Source organism: Lampris incognitus, chromosome 1 (genome assembly GCF_029633865.1).
Source record: "Lampris incognitus isolate fLamInc1 chromosome 1, fLamInc1.hap2, whole genome shotgun sequence".
NCBI lineage: Eukaryota > Metazoa > Chordata > Actinopteri > Lampriformes > Lampridae > Lampris > Lampris incognitus.
Window position 1 is genome coordinate 103480567 of NC_079211.1, and position 20575 is coordinate 103501141.

General features: G+C 45.8%; 2 protein-coding genes across 4 annotated transcripts in view; one reads left to right on the plus strand and one right to left on the minus strand.

Moving 5' to 3' along the window:
* naaladl1 (N-acetylated alpha-linked acidic dipeptidase like 1) overlaps nt 1–1637 on the plus strand; it is a 49809-nt gene extending 48172 nt beyond the window's left edge. Inside the window, exons 18-19 of the mRNA XM_056294264.1 lie at nt 963–1055; nt 1460–1637. Coding sequence (XP_056150239.1) covers nt 963–1055; nt 1460–1637 — 271 coding nt within the window. The remainder of the gene's footprint in view (nt 1–962; nt 1056–1459) is intronic.
* Nucleotides 1638–6518: 4881 nt separating this feature from the next.
* Nucleotides 6519–20575, minus strand: part of LOC130118929 (atos homolog protein B) — a 60930-nt gene continuing 46873 nt past the window's right edge. For all 3 annotated transcript variants that reach the window (XM_056287258.1, XM_056287267.1, XM_056287274.1), the window contains 7 exons: nt 19062–20355; nt 17022–17080; nt 16278–16377; nt 14567–14725; nt 12144–12212; nt 10428–10633; nt 6519–7928 (listed from right to left, as the gene is read on the minus strand). In XM_056287258.1, coding sequence (XP_056143233.1) covers nt 7775–7928; nt 10428–10633; nt 12144–12212; nt 14567–14725; nt 16278–16377; nt 17022–17080; nt 19062–20210 — 1896 coding nt within the window. In that variant the 5' untranslated portion in view covers nt 20211–20355 and the 3' untranslated portion in view covers nt 6519–7774. The remainder of the gene's footprint in view (nt 7929–10427; nt 10634–12143; nt 12213–14566; nt 14726–16277; nt 16378–17021; nt 17081–19061; nt 20356–20575) is intronic.

The following is a 20575-nucleotide window of genomic DNA, read 5'->3' on the forward strand; positions in this document are numbered from 1 at the left end:
GGATCAGCCAGCTATGCGGCCTGTTTTTCCATCTTTGTCAGTTCGTGCAGCAGTGGAGGAGCAGGAAGAAGCGAAGGGGGCCATTCTATCCTTCAAAACACCAGAACTACATGACTTCTTAAGTACATCACAGAAAGCCTTGTACGCAGTCGCTGTAAAGGTTCTCAACACAACATCACTAGCCGGCGTGCAGGAGTCGAGGTGGTTGAGTGTGTTGGCACCAGGCTCATCCCCCAGGTGCAGCTGGAGGTCACTGTACAAACCCCCCATAGAGAAACGCACTGCGGATCTACAGTGGAGTGTGGTACATGGGGCTGTGGCTACGAACAGGCATGTGGCACACATTGATCCTAGGGCAGGGAGTCACTGCTCTTTCTGTAATGATGAGGAAACCCTACAGCACTTATGGCTCAGATTTCCCAGGTTGAGCCCTCTTTTCTCTGTACTGCAGCAGTGGCTCAGAGGTTTATGAGAGGTTCTCGAAGACAGCCTGTTTATCTTTGGTCCAAGGTACATGGCAGCACAGTGCAGATGTGTCACCGTGGTCAATTTTTTGATAGGTCAGGCAAAAATTAGCATTTGGCTTAGCAGACGGAACAAAATGAAAGGAACAGGGTCCAAAGATACCATGCTCATGTTCAGGGGTCTAGTGGCTGCTCGGCTGAAAATTGAGTTCATGTTTTTCAAACTTAGTTCAAACTTGGAAGGATTTATTTCTATTTTGGGACATGGGGATGTGCTGTGCACAGTGGAAAACCAAGTGCTTCTTAATTTCTGAAAAAAGGAAAAATAGGGGAAGGTCTGTATCCTTTTGTTTTTACTGTGTATGGTGATTGTTGTGTTTTTCCACTATGTATATGAGTATTTGTGTTAATGTTATCTTGATGTGAATGAAGACTTGGAACATTAAAGGCTTGGTTAAAGGTAAAGGTCTCTCTCTCTCCCTCTCCCTCTGTCCTTAGACCACTAAAGGTGCGAAGGATCAACAACCAGCTGATGTTTCTGGACCGAGCCTTTTTAGACCCTCTAGCTTTCCCTGATAAGTACGCCTACAGGTAAGAACAGCACATGGACACCTCCCACTTTTTCACTTGTTGAAGTTCTTCTCCTCTCAACAAAACCCACATTTGATTAGATACTAAATTAAAAAGACAAAAAAGTTTGTATTTTGAAAATAAATGTCATTGACTGCACATAAGTCCCCTCATACCCATTTGCTAAACCATACACACACACACACACACACACACACACACACACACACACACACACACACACACACACAGAGTCCATCCATGTGTGTGTGCTGCAAGGTAACGTTCTCTTCCTCTTGCAGTGTCTCCTTTTTTAACCTCTGAATTACACCCAACCAACCAAGGGGGCAAAAAGCATTTCTACTTCTGTACTTTGGTGAAGTATATCACACCCTACCCTTTGTTTTTTGATGTACTTTGCTCAGGCATGTCATCTGGGCGTCCAGTGACGCCCGCCTGCCCACTTTCCCGGGTTTGGCTGATGCCGTCACCGACGCCATGTCATCCGGAAAGACTGGCAGTTGGAGAAAGGTGCACCACCACCTGTCAATCCTGAGCCAGGCTATTGAGGGGGCTGCCCACACACTGACGGATGTGATATAACGGCAGAGAGAAAGGAGGGACAAGTTGTAACTCAAGGAAGGAAATAAAGCTATATAGGAACTGAGTACAGTCACACACACACACACACACACACACACACACACACACACACACACACAAAGATAAACGGACACACACAAAAATCTCTTGAAAAAGTGCACTTAGGAGACTTTTCTAATGCTAATTTTTATTTTACGTTGAATTTTACGTTGAATAACTAATGACTATATTTAATTATAAGGCCACAATAGTCCCAATATGATGCCATTGTGTCTGATCATTGAGTTCAATGATCAAAAGTTCTGGACCAATTTGTTAATATGACTTTGTGTTGTTCCCAGTATATAAAAATGAATTCAGATTTGATTGCTTTTTTTAATAAAATAAATTTGCAAGAAAACCAAATTGCAACAGCTTTCCAATCCTCTAAAGTTTAGGCCCGACCTGTGTCTTGGTTAGAATGCAAGCGGCCTGAGTTTATGACAACATTGGCATAACTCTTTATTACACGAAAATATTACATTCATGCAAAAAATGGTTACAATAAAAAAATTACTGAAATAGTTCAAAAATGTGTTTGAATGTTTGAAAAAGAGGTGATGCCATGAGCTGCAGTGTTTAAAGACCCCAAAATAATCAAACTGTACAGAGGTAAGAATAGCAGAATGTGAGACTTTATTTTAGGGGTTGGGTATAGCTCCATGTGATGACCTGACTTCTTATATATAAATACCCCCCACCAACACACATATGCACATATCTACTCTGCTGCGCACGTTGCACGTTGTGTTTGAAAGTTATACTGAGGTTTGTCTGAATTCCCAGCACTGACACAACAGCACTTTGTGATGTTATGTGTGTCCTGTATGTGGATTAATGTAGATTAATGTCGTCTCGTGGATCGCCACCTTGTCGTGGTGGAGAAGCTTGCGTGTAGAGCTATGCCATCCGGAGCTTGGCTCCTGGTAGGGTCACCCAAGGCAGGTAGGTCAAGGGAGAGGTTCCAGACGACGTGCGATCCAACAAAGACCTCAACTGTTGAACTGGTGGAAGATGTCTCTGGGTCACAACGGCAGTGAAGGCAGATCAAGGCCGCAACAGAGGGTGGTCCCCAGTCGTCTTGGTTCTCGATGCCATTGGACTCTGGCCACCCCTGCCAAGGACCGTGTGGTGGCTGCAGGCACATCAGCCTCTCCATGTAAAAAAGCTGTCCCGCGCAGACGTCCTCCCATTATGCGGCTCCAGGATCGGCCTCTACGCCCACCTGAGGACCCTGAGGGGACCCTGAGGGACCCAGAAGGAGAACGGTCATACTCGACCCCGAGTGACCTCCAGTGATGATGATGAGATTGTCAACTATCCGACCTGGCTACACTGTCATTTGTATGTCGTCTTGTCAGCTATCGAGCAGATTATACGTAAAGTAATAAGCTACTGTGGGACATTGTATGTGTAAACAGGATCGTTGCGCTGCAATATGAGTACGTGTCACCAGGGGGCAAACTACTGCTGTCCTCGCCACAGGTTTGAACCAGCGAGCAGTGAGGGGTGCAGCAACCTTTATGTTGCTACTACGTTTCAGTCTCACATGGCGTTCAAAAGCACATCATTTACTTGCAGACTGTAGAAAGAACTCGCGTTCTCAGATCACAAATCACTGCTAACAAACTAAGTAAACGGGGCAAGGGTCTCAGAGCTATGAAGCCCGGACAGATCAGACGCTTTATAGCCGCTCTGGGGATGGAACAACGTTAAATAAAAGCTGAGGAGAGAGGTTTTAACCTTCATTATTATTGTTATTTTAATAAAATTATATCATGATCAGTATATTTTGAAAACGAATGGAATGTTTTTACGGAAAAGGGGTTGTTTTGGGGAGTGAGTCTGCTGTTTTGAGTGGTGTGTGTGTGTGTGTGTGTGTGTGTGTGTGTGTGTGTGTGTGTGTGTGTGTGTGTGCGCGTGGGACATTCCAACATTGTAGAGCAAGGATGGAGAAACTGTTGCTAAAAACAGTTTCTTTGCTCAGTCTGCAGACTCTCGAATGGGACGTGAACATATACACATACACACATAGACGCACCACATACACACATAGACACACCACATAGACGCACCACATACACACATAGACGCACCTCAGCAACGTTATGGTCAGTATTACTATGAAAAGTCAAGTTCTGTTTAACACATTAGCGTTGTATCTCGCTCTTCCTCCGCTTTCCGTCCTTCCCATATTCATTCACATGTGACCCCAACACATCGGGAGGCTTCAGTGCTCCCCTCCTGTTCGCTGGTTCATCGTACAGCATTAACTAGGCCCATCTAAACACACAACCCCCCCATTGAGCCACAAGCAGAGGGACAGAAGTCAACTTGAGAGCTTTCTCTTCTGTGTCTATGTATCTGGGCCTGTCAACATCTTCATCACAGCCATATCCGGCCTCACAGCCAGATGTTACATGAACACCAAGGTCGATGCAACCAGTTCCCACTGTTAGTAACTGGGCATAAACCATCCGGTCACGTCCAACAGCATACAAACTACGGATAGATCGGGTTAGTAAATATGACCATTTATTTTTCAACAAGATCAGGATTTTCCAACATAATCTATAATCCATTCCGTACATGGATTATGTTTGGATTATGGCCTGCGGACCGCAATTTCTAGACATTATTTTGGTGAATGACACCAGTGCATACCGGTTTTGTTGGTGAAATCCCACTATGGCAGATATTATTTTTAAACTTTACTAACCCGGTGATAAAACAGCTCTTTTTAGCAATGCCCTACTTCACACTCACGTTGTTGTGGACAAACATTTTTGAGAACTCTTCACGCCAACCAGTCTGGTGTCGTTACCCACTAAAGCGGTTTCATTGGTGCAACTGGAGTCAAAGTGCCCTGCTTGCAGGCACCTTAGTGGTGACTTTAGAGAAGGTGCGTCCCTTACACTTTTCCCAATCCCTATTGAAAAGAAAGGAACAGGGAAACTGATATTTGTTTTAGCATTTAGCCGCCAGTCTTATCCAAAGTGACTTAGATTTAGGGCTATTAGGTGGCTGCTGCTCCGTCACACAAGGGACTATGGCCTCACGGTCCTGGATCTATTCTTAGTGCTGGACACAGGCCAAACCACTCCACAGTACTTTGGCCTTGGATGATCCTGGTTTTAGTGCCAGACACTGCTCACATTTTCTCTCATCAAAAAAAAAAAAAAGAAGAAAAAACTTCCTGCTTTATTTTCTGACTGGCTTACATGGCTGTGACCCTCTGTGCTGCTGTCTGTCTACCTGTTACACTAATGCTGCGCTCGACTGCTCTGCTGTTTAACAGCAGGACATTCTTCTCTTTAACACAATCCAAACGCCTATACTGTAAAATGTTCATTAAATCTCGGTAAATATCATGTGACCCTAATGTGCCCCCCCCCACACACACACATGCACACCCCAATGCTCCTGCAGCATCAGAAAATGTTATGGTAAACATGTATTTCTCACATAGGGAGCTGCTTTACATGAGGACGATCACAGTTTCGGCAGTATGTGTTGCTGCCAGTTGGCTCAAACCCATTTTGCACAAAGAAAACGATCGCAACAAACTTTGGTCAACATCAAAGCGGCAGTCCTTGCAGACGTCCTCCTTTGTGCAGTTATCCCCGACAACTATCCAGCGTTTGGCACTTCAGCACTGCATTAGACCACAAGGCACCATATTCATTGACTGTAAACACAGAAGACTAGTTTCTCTTAAGTGACAAGATACCGGAGCACTCCTTGTATCTCCTGATGGCTGAAACTAGAGGACGATGATGTTAATGACGCTGAGGCATTTTGTCCTAAATGTTCTCCCTTAGAAGAGTCAAAGAACGGCATTAAAGGGACATTTCACCAATGGTTTTGTGTCTGTGCAATCAGTACTGATGAGTAATGTAGTCAACTGAGGCAATAAAGTCCACACTATATTAAGTTTCCTTTATTAATCCCCTGGGGAGATTCAGTTACTGCAAATCAACCCACCCTAGCTGTGATCTGTGTGGCTAGGAGCAGTGGGCTGCCGACTTGACGCTGCGCCCGGGGACCAACTCCACTTATTTCCCCGTTGCCTTGCTCAGGGGCAGACAGGAGTATGAACCCTAACATTCATGTTTCTTTTGTTTGGTGGGAGGAAGCCGGAGCACCCGAAGAAACCCCACCGCAGACACGGGGAGAACATGCAAACTCCACACAGAGGACGACCCGGGATGACCCCCAAGGTTGGACAACCGCAGGGTTCGAACCCAGGACCTTCTTGCTGCTTGAAGACAGCGATACCCACTGGGCCACAGAGAAATTGGTGGAGAAATTGGTGTAGTCCTGCTCTCAGAGTCTTTTCCACAGCCATTACACAGACCAGAATGCATTGCTACATGCTAGCTTTTGTGTTGCCACCCATAAAATTCTCCATGCTAGTGTTGTCGGACATCATTTTCACCATCAGAAACGAGGCTTAGTCGAGAAAACGAGGATGTGTTTCTTTTAACTGCATCTTTAGAGCAGATGAGAGTATTACAGAAACACTGCTGGGCTCAGTTTAGTTTTTCCGGCCATCAACCGACATCACCATAACGTCACTTGGCGGCCAGAAAAAAACTCTGTTTCACTGTCGCCTCAGAGATGCAGAAACAATCGAGAACAACTGCGGCTGTTTTTCACATGCTAAACCTGTCACAGACAGACAGAAGGTGGTGTTGAAAATTTGTGAATTCTCCCTTGAAACTCAGCAGGTAGGCCGTTAGAAAGGTACAACAACATCGACAACATCACGACGACACAGGGGTTTTACTCGCCAGTCACAGAGTTTATTCTCTTAAATATACATAGACTTTTCCTCTCCATATTAAATATCCCTCCCCCCTCCCTCCCTTTCTTAACTTACACCTCCCCAGTCCCGCTCCGGAGAGAAAGTCTGTCTGACTGAAAAAAACACACTCTACTTTTGTGCAGCATATTGCTTATTAAGACATTTGCGAAAACATAAATTAAAAATACTACGGCTTGTTTTTTTTTCCATTTTCCTTTTTCTTTTCCACTCCCACATTCAACTGTTTTGAACAGATTCTAAAAAAAAAAAAAAAAAGAGGAAGAAGGAAATAACACACAGTGTCCCTCAGTCTGGCTACATAAAATAAATTCCCCTACTAGTTACAACATGGTATGGCCCCTCCTGCTTTGGCACACCACACAGCGGTCCATACCATGTCGTGTGAGATGGTCAGGTCAGGTCCTGTTGGGTATGATATATCCTGTCTTTCCAAGATGACAGGTGGGTATCACTTTAACTGGTAGAAATGGTGGCAGATGATGGGTTGGTTCCGATTCGGCCGATAACATCACGAGTGGTTCTATGCAAGTGTGTGTGTGTGTGCAGTTCTCCCTGCAAAGTTTGTAGTCTGATATTGTGTCGTGTTTGGTCCGGCACTAGCGGCAGTGGTGTGGGGTGGTGGGGGTGCAGGCAGAGTGAAGGACAGTGTGATACGGCACTAGAGGGAAAAAAAATCCGTATGTTTTAGTCACAAGGCATGCATGTTAACACTGAACGTAGAGAGTCACCACCAGAAGAGTTCGGTCCGCAGCGTAGGTATGCATCTGTCTGTGCACGAGAATCCATATGTCCATTTCCGGTTGAGCAACGTGTGCCAATGTTTGTGCATTTCTTTGTATGCGTTGTTTGCACAGATGAAGCCATTGCAGAAGTCCCACGTACGTACCACTTGTGAGCTGAAATACTGCTGCACGTTTTTGCTGTTGGATGATACAAGAGATGGGCTGGTAGCTAGTTCCAAAAGAGGCATTGTGAGTTTTGTGTTGTAATACTATTACTGTAGTTCCTCTAAATAACATTTTGGAAAGAATTTACCTGCGGTGCTATTGCAGGATAGATGTGGGGCAAATGCTTGAAAAGGGACTTCTACAATGGCTGCACTGTCTGTGTGTGCGTGTGCGAGAGACAGAGAGAGAGATGTGTATACAAGTCTGTTCAAGTTTTGCGTCTGTATTTCTGGCATTCTGTTTGTCTGTGCCCATCCCTCTTCCTTGGGAAGCAGGGTTAGGGGCTGGGTTGGCTTTGGGGCGGGGGGAGGGGGGTCACAGGGTCACACACGGGGTGAGTATTTGGGGTTTCTTGGCACCTCGGTGAAAGATTTCAGCTCATAAGGGATTCCCGTGTCCACCTCAATGGATTTGCGGGAGAATAGCAGCCGGATATCGTTGTGCAAGTAGATCTTCCCAGATTTGGAACTCTGGAATCTAAGGATGAGACGCAAAATGAAACACCACTTTAGAAACACAACAAATACTATTAAAAACAATACAGCTGCTGGCTGGGCTGATCTACACAGGCACAATACATTAGGACGGGAAGTTATAGTTTTAGTCTACATTACGCACTTATAGTCTAACACAGAGATTCCCAAAGTGGGGTGCTCAAGCTGCCTCTAGGGAGTGCACAAGAGGAAAAATGTAATGGTGGTGCGATGGTGTAATAATTACACCATTACACTGTAAAAAAGTGGGATTTTTTTTTCTGCCTGTGCCCCTGAGCAAGACAATGGGAAGAAGAACTGGAGTTGGTCCCCGGGCGCTGCAGCTGCCCACTGCTCCTACACAGTAGGATGGGGTAAATGCAGAAAATAAACTTCAATGTAAACCTACAAGGACAAAATAAAGTGGCTTCCTTTCTTCTTTCTTACAAAATAAAAACATGAAATTTACAGATTTCATTTGTAAAATGTAAATTACATGTGGTTAATTGTAATTTGAACTTGATGCAATTTTTCTTTAATGCCGCTGAAAATGCAACAGCATTTTCCCCCATCTTCCCTCATGATGGGACTACCTGCCTCCAAGCGTCCTCCCTCTCACCCATCCTCTTTGCTCTTTAAAAGTGACAGCTTGTGCATAACTTTGTTGCGATTGATTGAAAACTTGTCGCAATGTAGTTTCAGTTTCACTCGAATGCGACAGCGCATTGTTGCGATCCCGTGAATATTTGCATGTTCTGATTATTTGAGTGTGATTAAACTTGATGCCTTTAATGCAACTATAAATAGGCTGTGTTGCATTTTTTTTTTGAAGGTGTGGGGGATTGGGAGTGCATCAACCTGATCGGGATAGCAGTCTATTCCGTTGCCTATCAACACGGGGATCGCCGGTTCGAATCCCCGTGTTACCTCCGGCTTGGTCGGGCGTCCCTACAGACACAATTGACCGTGTCTGCAGGTGGGAAGCCGGATGTGGGTATGTGTCCTGGTCGCTGCACTAGCGCCTCCTCTGGTCGGTCGGGGCGCCTGTTCAAGGGGGAGGGGGAGCTGGGGGGAATAGCGTGATCCTCCAACATGCTACGTCCCCCTGGCGAAACTCCTCCCTGTCAGGTGAAAAGAAGTGGCTGGCGACTCCACATGTATCGGAGGAGGCATGTGGTAGTCTGCAGCCCTCCCCGGATCGGCAGAGGGGGTGGAGCAGCGACTGGGAAGGGTCAGGAGAGTGGGGTAATTGGCCGCATACAATTGGGGAGAAAAAAAGGGGGGAGGGGGTTGGTCGGGATGTAGAAGGGGGTGCACTGCCTAAAAAGTTTGGGAACCGCGGGTCTATCAAAACAATGTAAGTGCAGAACACAGTGTATTTTACATTTTTGTTAAACTTTTGTTTATACAGCAGAATTCAACAGGGTATGCGTACTCTTTTCCAGCACCCCCAGGATTGACATTCACAACCATTTACACCTAGGAGCTGCCTAGAACAACCACAGTGTTCTACAGCAGGCTGCTGAGCAGCTGGCATTTTCTCAACCGGTGTGGGGGCTCGCACTAGCAACCCTTTCAATAAGAACCCAGCCTCTCTAACCTGAAGACTACCGCTGGCCTGTTAAAAAAGGTGTTTTCTGGGCCTTTAAAGACAGGTAATTTCTAGTGTTTGGTGCAAAAATAAATAAATTTGGAGGATTCTGAACAGCTTATTAGGTTCTTCCTTTACTTTTAGACATGCTGCTGAAAAAAGAGGATCTAAAAAGAGTTATATAGGCATGTTGTTTTTATTAAGTACATTTATCAGTTAGGAGAAAATGTAAATCATGGCATAATGGAACAAGACTAGAGTAAAATAATAATAATAGTAATAATAATAATAATCATTAAATTTATATAGTGCTTTATCTAGACACCCAGAGCACTTCACATTGAAGGAGGGAAACTCACTTCAACCACCCACCACCAATGTGCAGCACCACCTGGGTGATGCACGGCAGCCATTTTGTGCCAGAACGCTCACCACACATCAGCTTGAGGTGGAGAGGGGGGAATCATTGAGCCAATTACACGGAGGGATGATTAGGTGGCCAGATGGAGAGAGCCAGGTTGGGGATTTTGCCAGGACACCGGGGAAACCCCTACTCTTTGTGATAAGTGCCATGGGATCTTTAATGAGCACAGTGAGCCAGGACCTCCGTTTAACGTCTCGTCCGAAGGACGGTATCTCCTACAGCAGTGTCCTCATCACTGCACTGGGGCATTGGGATTTGATATTTTGTTGATTTTATTAGGACCAGAGGGAAGACTGCCCCCTATTGGCCCACCAACACCACTTCCGGCAGCAACTCGGGTATTGCCGGGAGGTCTCCCATCCAAGTACTAGTCAAGTCCATACCTGCTTAGCTTCTGTCATTTGGCAGAGCCAGGGTACATGTTGGTATGGCTGCAGCAATACTAAATAAATAAATAAATAAAATAAACTGTTAGAAACATTCCATACCTGAGGTGTATCAGGTAGCAGAGAATCTTCTTCCTGTCCATGACCCCAACCCCTGGAGACCCCTCCACTTTCCCCTCCAGCCCTTCCTCCACAGGCACCAGGAAAATGCGGTGGCGCAGGAAGGTCATGTGATTGACGGGCATATCTCCAAAATTGTAGGTCACCAGGAACATTTTCACCACAGTTTTATTGGGATTAAATAAGGTCTGCAGACAAGATGGCCAAACAAAGAATTCAGTCAGTTCAGCAATTTGGATGCGAGAAAAACAAATAAGAAAAAAAAAACAACCCTAATTGATGGCTTTTCAACAAAAACAACAGTGTGACAATAAAAGTTGGGGAAGATTAAAAAGTTCAGCAATGTTGGGAAGTTCCATATTGGGAGCTTTTGTGGTGATCGTAACACACTTCTGTTTCTGTTTACATCACACAAACCACAACGATGAGGGGAAATACAGACTGCCACTGGGCTCGAGATGCCCTACACTGTAAACAGCAATACCAGAAACATGAAGGAGGTTGGAGTCATTATCTTGTTATTGATTTCTTTTTTTTACTACTATGAAACTTTTATGCAATTCTGTCAGTTTAAAAGCTGGTTTTAGCGGTTTCAGTCTACGATGTGAAGGCTTATTTAAAGATGGCAGCTGTTGTTTCTTATGAGCTGTATGTTCATCCAGTCAATGGACTCCATCACTAACAGCTCCACCCAATGGGTCCAGGAACTCACATTTAGTGGCACCTCCTTAGGACGGTACAAGACAAGTTATCAATATTAATTTGAGCTCCATTATGCTGGGAATGGAAAACCTCAGCCTGCTAGTGGACACGGCTGATGCTTCAGCAAGAGCAAAGGAACAGCAGTGGGATGTCACAATACATTTTAGTGCACCAAGAGGCCAGTTGTGCAACAGTAACCTAATTTCTAGTACACCATATGCTACGAGTAATCCTTTTGTCTCAGTCAAGTAGTTTTTATTCTAAAGCCATAATATCAAGCAAACTTTAAGCCAATGTGGTAAATCAATTAGGTTAATGACAAGGACTCAGGGAAGGGAAGGAATGAGGATTCGTGTGGGTTGATTTGAAATCTAAAGGAAAGATGATGTAGCGAAAAGATGAAGTGCAAAAATCTCTTTTTTTTTAGGGGGGGGGGTTTCCCCTTTTCTCCCCAGTTGTGTCCAGCCAATTAACCCACTCTTCCGAGCCGTCCTGGTTGCTGCTCTAACCCCCTCTGCCGATCCGGGGAGGGCTGCAGACTACCACATGCCTCTTCCGATACATGTGGAGTCGCCAGCCGCTTCTTTTCACCTGACAGTGAGGAGTGACACCAGGGGGACGTAGCGCATGGGAGGATCACACTATTCCCCCCATTTCCCCCTCCACCCTGAACAGGCGCCCCGACTGACAAGAGGAGGCGCAAGTGTAGCGACCAGGACACATACCCACATCCGGCTTCCCACCCGCAGACACGGCCAATTGTGTTTGTAGGGACGCCCGACCAAGCCGGAGATAACACGGGGATTCAAACTGGTGATTCCCATGTTGGTAGGCAACGGAATAGACCGCCAGTGATTTTCAGTGAATCTTTTTAAATTACTCCACAAAGCCAAAGTGTGACAATAACCATACTCAATCCATATCGATGGCTGGACAGAACGGCACAGGGCGGTAAAGGAAAGGATGCTACTGACAGACAGAAGAGACTGAACATACCACTTGAATGGTCCCCACTTTGGGTATGCTGTATCCTTTCTTTCCAAGAGGTTCGAGGGATATCACCCCCTGTGAGAGACATAAAAAGGCCGATTAACCACATCACACTTAATTCACGTATGTTCAAGCTACGTTTTGAGCTCTGCACCAGGGTTCTGTGGCTTAAACACTCAAGAGATAAAAATGATTGGGCGCCATGACCAGCTATGGTGTCTGAACATACACTTCCTTCGCACCACATTTAGTGATGAATAAGAAATTCAGGACTCGTCTCGTTTCAAATGAATTTGTTTATATGAGAGCAATTTCCATGAAGTGTGACAGAAGCGTTAGTATTGTAACCACTGTTACTACCACACCCAATAAAATGGCTGAATTCACACCTGTGGCACCTTACCACACCTGCCTACAACAGAAACCTGCACAAACACACCAGTTAAAACCAAACGCTGTGACCAAGCATAAAGCGTTCACATGCTGTGCTTTCGTTTTTTGTTGATTTCCATTTTTCCAAGTTTATTTGTCGTATATCAAAGCAGATTTACACTTATTCTCATAAAGAAATGCTTGTTTTGCTGGCTCAGCACACAAGCACAAAATAGAAGTACTTATAAGAGTACTTAGAAAAGTCAAAGTGCAAGAACAGGGTGTGTACAAAAAACAGTCGGTGCAGACTTTTACAGATTTTCCCGTAATGCAGTGTGCTCCAAACTGCAGGTTTATTGGGAATATTCATCTCTCTCGCTCTCTCTCTCTCTCATTTGTTATGAGTGAGGTGATGAGAGATATGTACCTGTTGTTAAATATTTGATCGCGCATTAAAAAACATGTTGCTTTTTTATTTTATTTTTGTAATTATTTGCAATTACAATGTTAATGCTTTTATCCAAAGCGACATACATCTGAGAGTTAGTACAACACAAGCACGGACCTAGTCAAGAGACAACAACGCAAGTAAGGTGCCAAAAAACTAGGTTCAAGTCCAATAGGATAAAATAATATTTATTTTATACCTGCACCCAATGTTGTTTACCTTTTGCACACCTGCTGTTTCACTTTTATTTCTATTTAGTGTTTATAATAGTAAAATTAAAAAGTATTATTTCCCCTGAAGATGGTGCTTTTTGGGGGGGGGGGTTCTCGCCTAGGGCACCAGAATGGCCAGAAATGCCACTGTATGCATGTGTCATTCTCTCTGTTCTTTACGTGGTGGATCGTGTGTAACTTTATTGCAATTTGATTCAAATTGATGGTGTTGTAATTTCCATAGCCACTATGTTGTAGTATATGTTTAATTGTACAGGTAATTGTAATTTAAACAATGCAATTTTTCTTTAATGTGGCTGAAAATATGACAGCCTTTTCCCCCAATCTTCTCTCATGCTGGGCCTATCTGCCTCTATGTCTGTGCGCGTGCCCCTGCCATCACCCATCCTCTTTGCTCTTTGTTGCGCTGCTGAAAATGTGTTGCAATATAGTTTCAGTTTCATTCGACTGTGAGAGCACATTGTTGTGATCCCTTGAATATTTTGTTTCATGTGTTCTGATTATTTGCGCATGATTAAACTTGGTGCCTTTAATAAATAGGCTATGCTGTGTTTTTTTGAAGGTGTGGGGGATGGGGGGGTGTATCAACCTGGTCGGGATGTATAAGGGGGTGTGTTGCCTAAAAGGTTTGGGAACCGCTGCTCCAGCAGTCTTACGTTGCGCACCATGATATGGTAACCGATAGGCTGACAGACTCTATAGGTCATAGACTGATTCATATTTACTTCAGAGCAGTGCAGAATAAATGCATGAAGGCAGACCTCTGGCAATGGCTGCCACTCTTGCAGGCAAAACAATTTGATGGGAAGAAAATTAGCAAGCAGATTTTTAACAAATTAAGTGGGAATTTTCATTCCGCATTTGTTGCTGTTCTGGAAAATGTCTGCTAGTACTGATGACGTCGGCATGGTTATTTTCAGGGAACATGTTAGATACACACAATCAAGCCCCCCTGTCATGTAGGGGATAGAGCAGCGGTTCACATCACACAGATGGCACACTTTTATATGGAGCCATACTTATAATCCTGCACTCACACCAAAAAAATGCCATGAGCGCTAGCGGTTGCTCTGGCTGCTAGCTGCTTGCTGCCAGCCCTCTGGCGAGGGGTGGGTTCATTCAAGCTGTGCTGCAGACAAGTTTAGTTGTGCCAGAATGCCGATCAAGTTTGTCGTGAAGCTGTCACAATGGGAAAACATCCCCTCGGCAATAACGTCAACCTCAACTCGTCTTCAAATATCGGCTCTGGGCGTCAGCCCGCTGGTCGCTGCCGCCATGGCCTCGTCGCCAGCTCTCGGTGAAAATGAATCACTGCCAGCTGCTTTTGCTGCTCATAATGCTTTTGGTATGAGCAAAGGGTGACACACACGACTTACCAGGAAGGGTGATGGTGCGCTGTGCTCAGAGATATCATAGTAGGTGACCTGCACGGGCAGGGTGGCATGCTGCGGGCAATAGGATCCACTGGCACCGATCTCAGCTGTGAAGCCCTCAATCCTGCCCGACGGGGAGAAGCGGCCCTTCAGTATGGACTCCTGGGACACAACATGACACCACACACACACACACACACACACACACACACACACACACACACACACACACATTAATACAGGAGTAAAAAAGTAAGAGTCACATTCCATAAACTAATAATTTTCACTGGAAAGTGATAGACCCTAAAATAAATCATCACATTGAAAAAACAATCAACACTAGAACCATAAAGTCGGCATCCGGGTGGCGTGGCAGTCTATTCCGTTGCCTACCAACACGGGGATCGGCAGTTCGAATCCCCGTGTTACCTCCGGCTTGGTCGGGCGTCCCTACAGACACAATTGGCCATTGGCCAGATGAAGTATCACAGAGAGTTGAGTCAGCTCATCAGTACCACAGAAACGTTTCATCACTCATCTAAGTGACCTCTTCAGTCTCAACTGACTGCAGGTATCCCCACCTTTATAAACAATATCGTGGCATAACGACTGAAAACACCGATCCGTTTCATATACAAACAGGCGTGACCATTAACTAGAGTTACAGTGGCCATGTGTACTATTCACAGAGGATTTGGGAATGTTTGCAATCACAGCATTGTAAGATGGTGACAGTACTCTTAGCCCCCCCCCCCCCATCGGTTTAGGGATGGTTGTTCCCTCTTCATATAGATGGCCTCTTTGACTCCCCGTTCAAACCAGCGTCCCTCCCTATCAAGGATGTGCACATCCTCATCCTTGAAAGAGTGGCCACTGGCCTGTAGATGGTGTAGACTGTGGAGTCCTGGCCTGATGTGTTAGCTCTCCTGTGTTGTGCCGTCCTCTTGGCCAGTGTCTGCTTACTTTCCCCAATGTACAAGTCACGGCAATCCTCCTGGCACTTAACAGCGTACACTATATTGCTCTGTTTGTGCCGTGGGACCTGATCCTTGGTGTGGACCAACTTCTGGCACAGCATGTTTTGGGGTTTGAAAGCAACTGAGATGTGGATGTTTGGAAAACACGTGTCTCAAGTGTTCTGTTTATAAGTTTGGGGGGGTACCTGCAGTCAGCTGAGACTGAAGAGGTCACTTAGATGAGTGATAAAACGTTTCCCCCAATAACTGTTGTGTTCTGATGAACTGATCCAACTTTCTGGGATTTCCTTATCCGGACTGAGCATGCTTCAATACATTGCTGAATATTCATATGCAAATAAATGTCCTTTTTGACACTTTCCATCTTTAGCGAATTTAAGACAATAGTAAACCATAAATGACTCACAGTTGAAAATGAAAAAAAAAAAAAGGAACGAAAATTTGATGCAGTGATGACATATTTTCCAAGGACACTAAACTCTGATCCAACGTAAATTACACTATATGAAAACTCATTCGGAAAGTTGAGGAACACAACTCATTGTAGCAACAAATAAGGATACAGCTGAGAAAAAATAAGATTAGGATTATTACAGTGCCTATATGGATACACAGCATATTCGCGGGGAGTGCAAACCCGCCAACATCGCAACGCAAGAACACGTCAACCACAACATGTTAAGATGTTAAGTAAAGTGTGCGTATGGAACAACACAGACTTCAAAAATATACATTACCTCAAAGTTGCCCAGTAGTGACCTGCTGATGGAGGAGGAAGGCCACCTAGAGTGTGTGGAGCGACACGTGTCTGTGCGCCTCCCGCTGCGTAACTGGCGACTGGAAGATGAAACAAACGCACCCGGAACAGAAACATCAGGACCGTTTCATACGCTGTGACAATAACACCTAAGAAAGCATTCTTCACTGTTGGTACACGTACAGCTGTCACCTCCTCAAAAGTACTGGGATTTTATACATGTGTATTCATCTATTCACTCTCTCGCTACACCCAATTATTCCAATTCAGGGCCAACACACACAAAAACCACAGACCACTCATAACCATCATCACATTAGAGCATCCAGCTAACCTGGCATACATGTATTTAGACCACGGGAGGAAACCAGAGTACCTAGCCGGAAGAAAACTACAGGAAAACTGCTAGAGGAACTTGCAAACTCTACAAAGAAGGGCCGAGACTGAAACCACGAGCCTCTTGCTGTGAGGAAACAGTGCTGACCACTAAGCCATTTTGCCAGTAAGGTATGAAAAAAAAAAAGAAACAAAAAAAAAAGATAAAATTAAACAGGAATAAATAAAATTATAACTGGTTACAGTTCGTGGGAAATTTGACTCTGGTTGGACAGCAGGATGGACCAATCTTGGTTGCCCTGGCTGGACACACCTGTTACACCAGCTGATGTGTCCCAACATCCCATCCCGCTTAGGGGACAGGACAGCCGTGTGACAGTCGACTCACCTTTTCAGTCGCAGCCCATTTTTTAGCCGTCTCCCTGATCTGGTCAAGTCTGTTGCACTCTGAGGATGGAAAGAAAGATAAAAATTGTTAGATGAATAATAAAACTCTTAGCTCATGTCAACACAACGCACTTAATACGAACTGTAAAACAGGATATCAAAAAAGACAATTTCTTGATGTACGAATAACAAACGTGTAATCAAATAATTCTCTGTGTGTTCGTGTGTTAAGGTATGGAGTTAGGTGTGTATATCCAGTCCCTCTCACTTACATGACACTGAGTACTGGACGTTGACTCTCGCACATACACATTCCCCATCTGCAGGCTAGCGCTCATAGTAGAGGCCTCCCCCTCTTTGTCTAACTCGCTGCTAGCTAGTCCTACGCTACTGGCTGGCCCTTGACTTACAGTTAGCCCCTCGACTTTAGCTAACCCTTGGCAAAGCAGGCCCTCTACAGAGCGTTGAGCTCTATGTCAACTAGGCCTCGCCTCATCTTCACACTCGCTCACAACTGTCGAGAACATTGTTCAGTATCCACCAGTCTCCCTTCCAACACCTCTGGAAGTTCTTCTTCTGTCCTCTCTGAAATCGAGTTCTTCGGAAATTGACTGAATTTGCGGATATTAACCCTCTGAAGGACCGTCCCTTTCCTCACCTCATTTCCTCTCTGTTCTCTGTCCCTGTGTCTCTCTTGTGCTGTCCTCAAGTCTACTCTCTCTCTTTATCCGTGTTTGGCCCCCACACACACAATCCCATAGAGTCACACATGATCACGGTGCTGTATGACACCTATGGAAGAGGAAGCCCCTTTGTCATGATCGGTAACCCCTGACACGTTCATGTGCGCACGCGCGCACACACACACACACACACACACACACACACACACACACACGCGCGCGCACGTGCAGCTCTTTCTGGCCTCCCAATGGCCTCAGATATGACCCATTCACTTCCAGAACCATTTTTACAAGAGGGGAAAATCATGTGTGTGTGCGTGCGTGCGTGCGAGACAGACAGACAGAGAGACAGAGAGAGAGAGCGACAGAGAAAGAGAGAGACAGAGAGCAACAGAGAGAGACAGAGAGAGAGCAACAGAGACACAGAAAGAGAGAGCAACAGAGAAAGAGAGAGCAACAGAGAGAGAGAGCAACAGAGAGAGAGAGAGAGAGAGAGAGAGAGAGAGAGAGAGAGAGAGAGAGAGAGAGAGAGAGAGAGAGAGAGAGAGAGAGAGAGAGAGAGAGAGAGAGAGAGAGAGAGACAGAGAGAGAGACAGAGACAGAGAGGGTGACACAGCACACCAATGGAGGGGACAATGGAGGCCCCTTCAATAGGCTTCATTCTGGAGCTACTCAGCCTGTTCCAGCATGGTGTGATAATGACTGGATCTTCACCTCATTCTCTCTCTCTGTGTAACTTTCTCTCTCTCCCACTCTCTCTCTCTCTCTCTCTCTCTCTCTCTCTCTCTCTCTCTCTCTCTCTCTCTCTCTCTCTCTCTCTCTCTCTCTCTCTCTCTCTCTCTCTCTCTCTCTGTCTTTACCGCTGTATGTCTTGCTACTATAGCTATATCTTTCAACAACTCTCTCTCTACGTTTCTCTCTAAATCTCTAACCCTGTCTTTCTCTCCTTTCACTCAGTGGAATTGTCATAACTAGCTTGTCTTTGTAGAGACAGATGATTATGACTATGGAGAAGTTTAACCGACAGTTAAAAAAGCACTCACTGTTAGTCACTCTGGATAAGAAGCATCAACAAGCTGCCTGAAAACACCATGTTCAGAATCAGAATAAGAATCAAGTTTATTGGCGAGATAGGTTTGCTCGGACATGGAATTTGTCTCCGGTTTTATGGCTCTCACAGTGTAACACAACAATCTTCAGATATATACACAAGGATTGACTATATACAGGAGAAATAAGAGGTGATAAAGTGCAATGGTGCAGAGAGTCTTCCAATGTGAAAGATGTGTTGAATTATAAAATCTGTTACATGACAGTGTTGTGTATGTGTGTGTGTGTGTTTTTGTAAGACTGCTTACCGTAGATCGGTCTCGTGCGGAGGGCAGCAGATGGTTCCAGTAAGGAGCAGCCTTTGCATCGGTGCTGCGACAGGAGGCCAGGCCAAGACCAGGGGCCAGAAGTGCTAGCCGACTCCTCTTGGAGGTGGAGGGTCCCTCGTCCTCTGAACACGACTCCCCTGTGTCGCTCGGGGACAACAGCTTCTTCTTAGCTGGGCAAGGTCCTCCAGAAATGGAACAGCGGAAGCCATTACTACTCGGCGTCTTCTCCCAGGAAGGCAGGCCATTGGAGGAGGAGGATGCAGCCTGGGTAGCACTGCGCTCAGGTGGAGAGGACTCTAGCCCAGCACCCCACTCTGTGGCCTCTCCCGGCTCCTGGAGCTCTGTGTGATGAGGGGGGGAGAAGGGGCCTGGAGGACTGGTGGGGCTTGCAGGGCCTGGGCTCTCATAGGTAGGTGTGTCATAGCCATTTCCATAACTCTCACCTCCAGGACTGCCCAGGGAGCAGGAGGGTGTACGCCCCCCAGAGGATGAGGAACCCAGAGAGGTGCCCAGGTCACAGGGTTGCCCATGCGGGTCACACATGGGGGGTGATTTGGGGGTGAGACGTGCAAAAATATCTGGGACGGGCCTGTCATGGTTGTGCTGGGCAGGGCGTCGGGAGGGGGTGTGACTAGGAGAGAGAGGTGGAGATCTGATGGGAGAAAGACCCCCGTCAGAGTCTCTGTGGTCCATCAGTGTGCAAGAATATAAGGGACCTGTTCCTCCTGGGCACATACCCAACACCATACCCATCCCTGGAGCTGGGCCCGACCCACACAACACCCCTCTTTCCAGTCCATCTCTGTTTGAAGAGTCCCCCAGATGGGGGCGCTTGTGAGTTAACTGGGGCTCCTCGAGCCCCCTCTTCACCCCAAATCGCATGGGCCTCTGCTGGGCCTCTGTGGGGGGTTCTGTGGGGGTTGAGAAACCCCCCAGCTGAGAGAATATGGAAAGCTGGTATACTTTCTGGAGCCGGATCTCCTCCTGGCCAAAGGGCCTGGGGGTCCCTGGTCTCAATCCAGGATCTAGGCCCTGCGTTGGGGCTGTAGGTGGAGGTAGGTCCCCCTCTTGGGCTGGAAGCTCTAGAGGAGCCTCCCTGCGGGCTAACTCCACATGAATGTGCCGCATGGTTTCTGTGGGTTAAAGTGAAATAGTCTCTCCTTATTTCGCTGCAACAGGGTCAAGCAGGTTGTCTGACAGGAAGAGGAAGTCCTATGGTCCCTGCAGTGATGTGGCCATACAATGTGAATCCGGAAACTGAGCTGCACAGCACCTAAAAAAGACAATATTAATTCAATGTTACCATTTAAAGAGAGGGAGTCAAATAACAGCAAGGTTCAAAGCCATACTATTCCATAACTACAAAATACAGAAAACTATAAGGTGCACCCAAGATGGTGTCTTCATGTTTGCTGCACTGAATATCTGCCAGGTTTACAGTATCTACATACCATAAAAAGGTACAGCTGACTTGCTGACTTATATTCTACCAG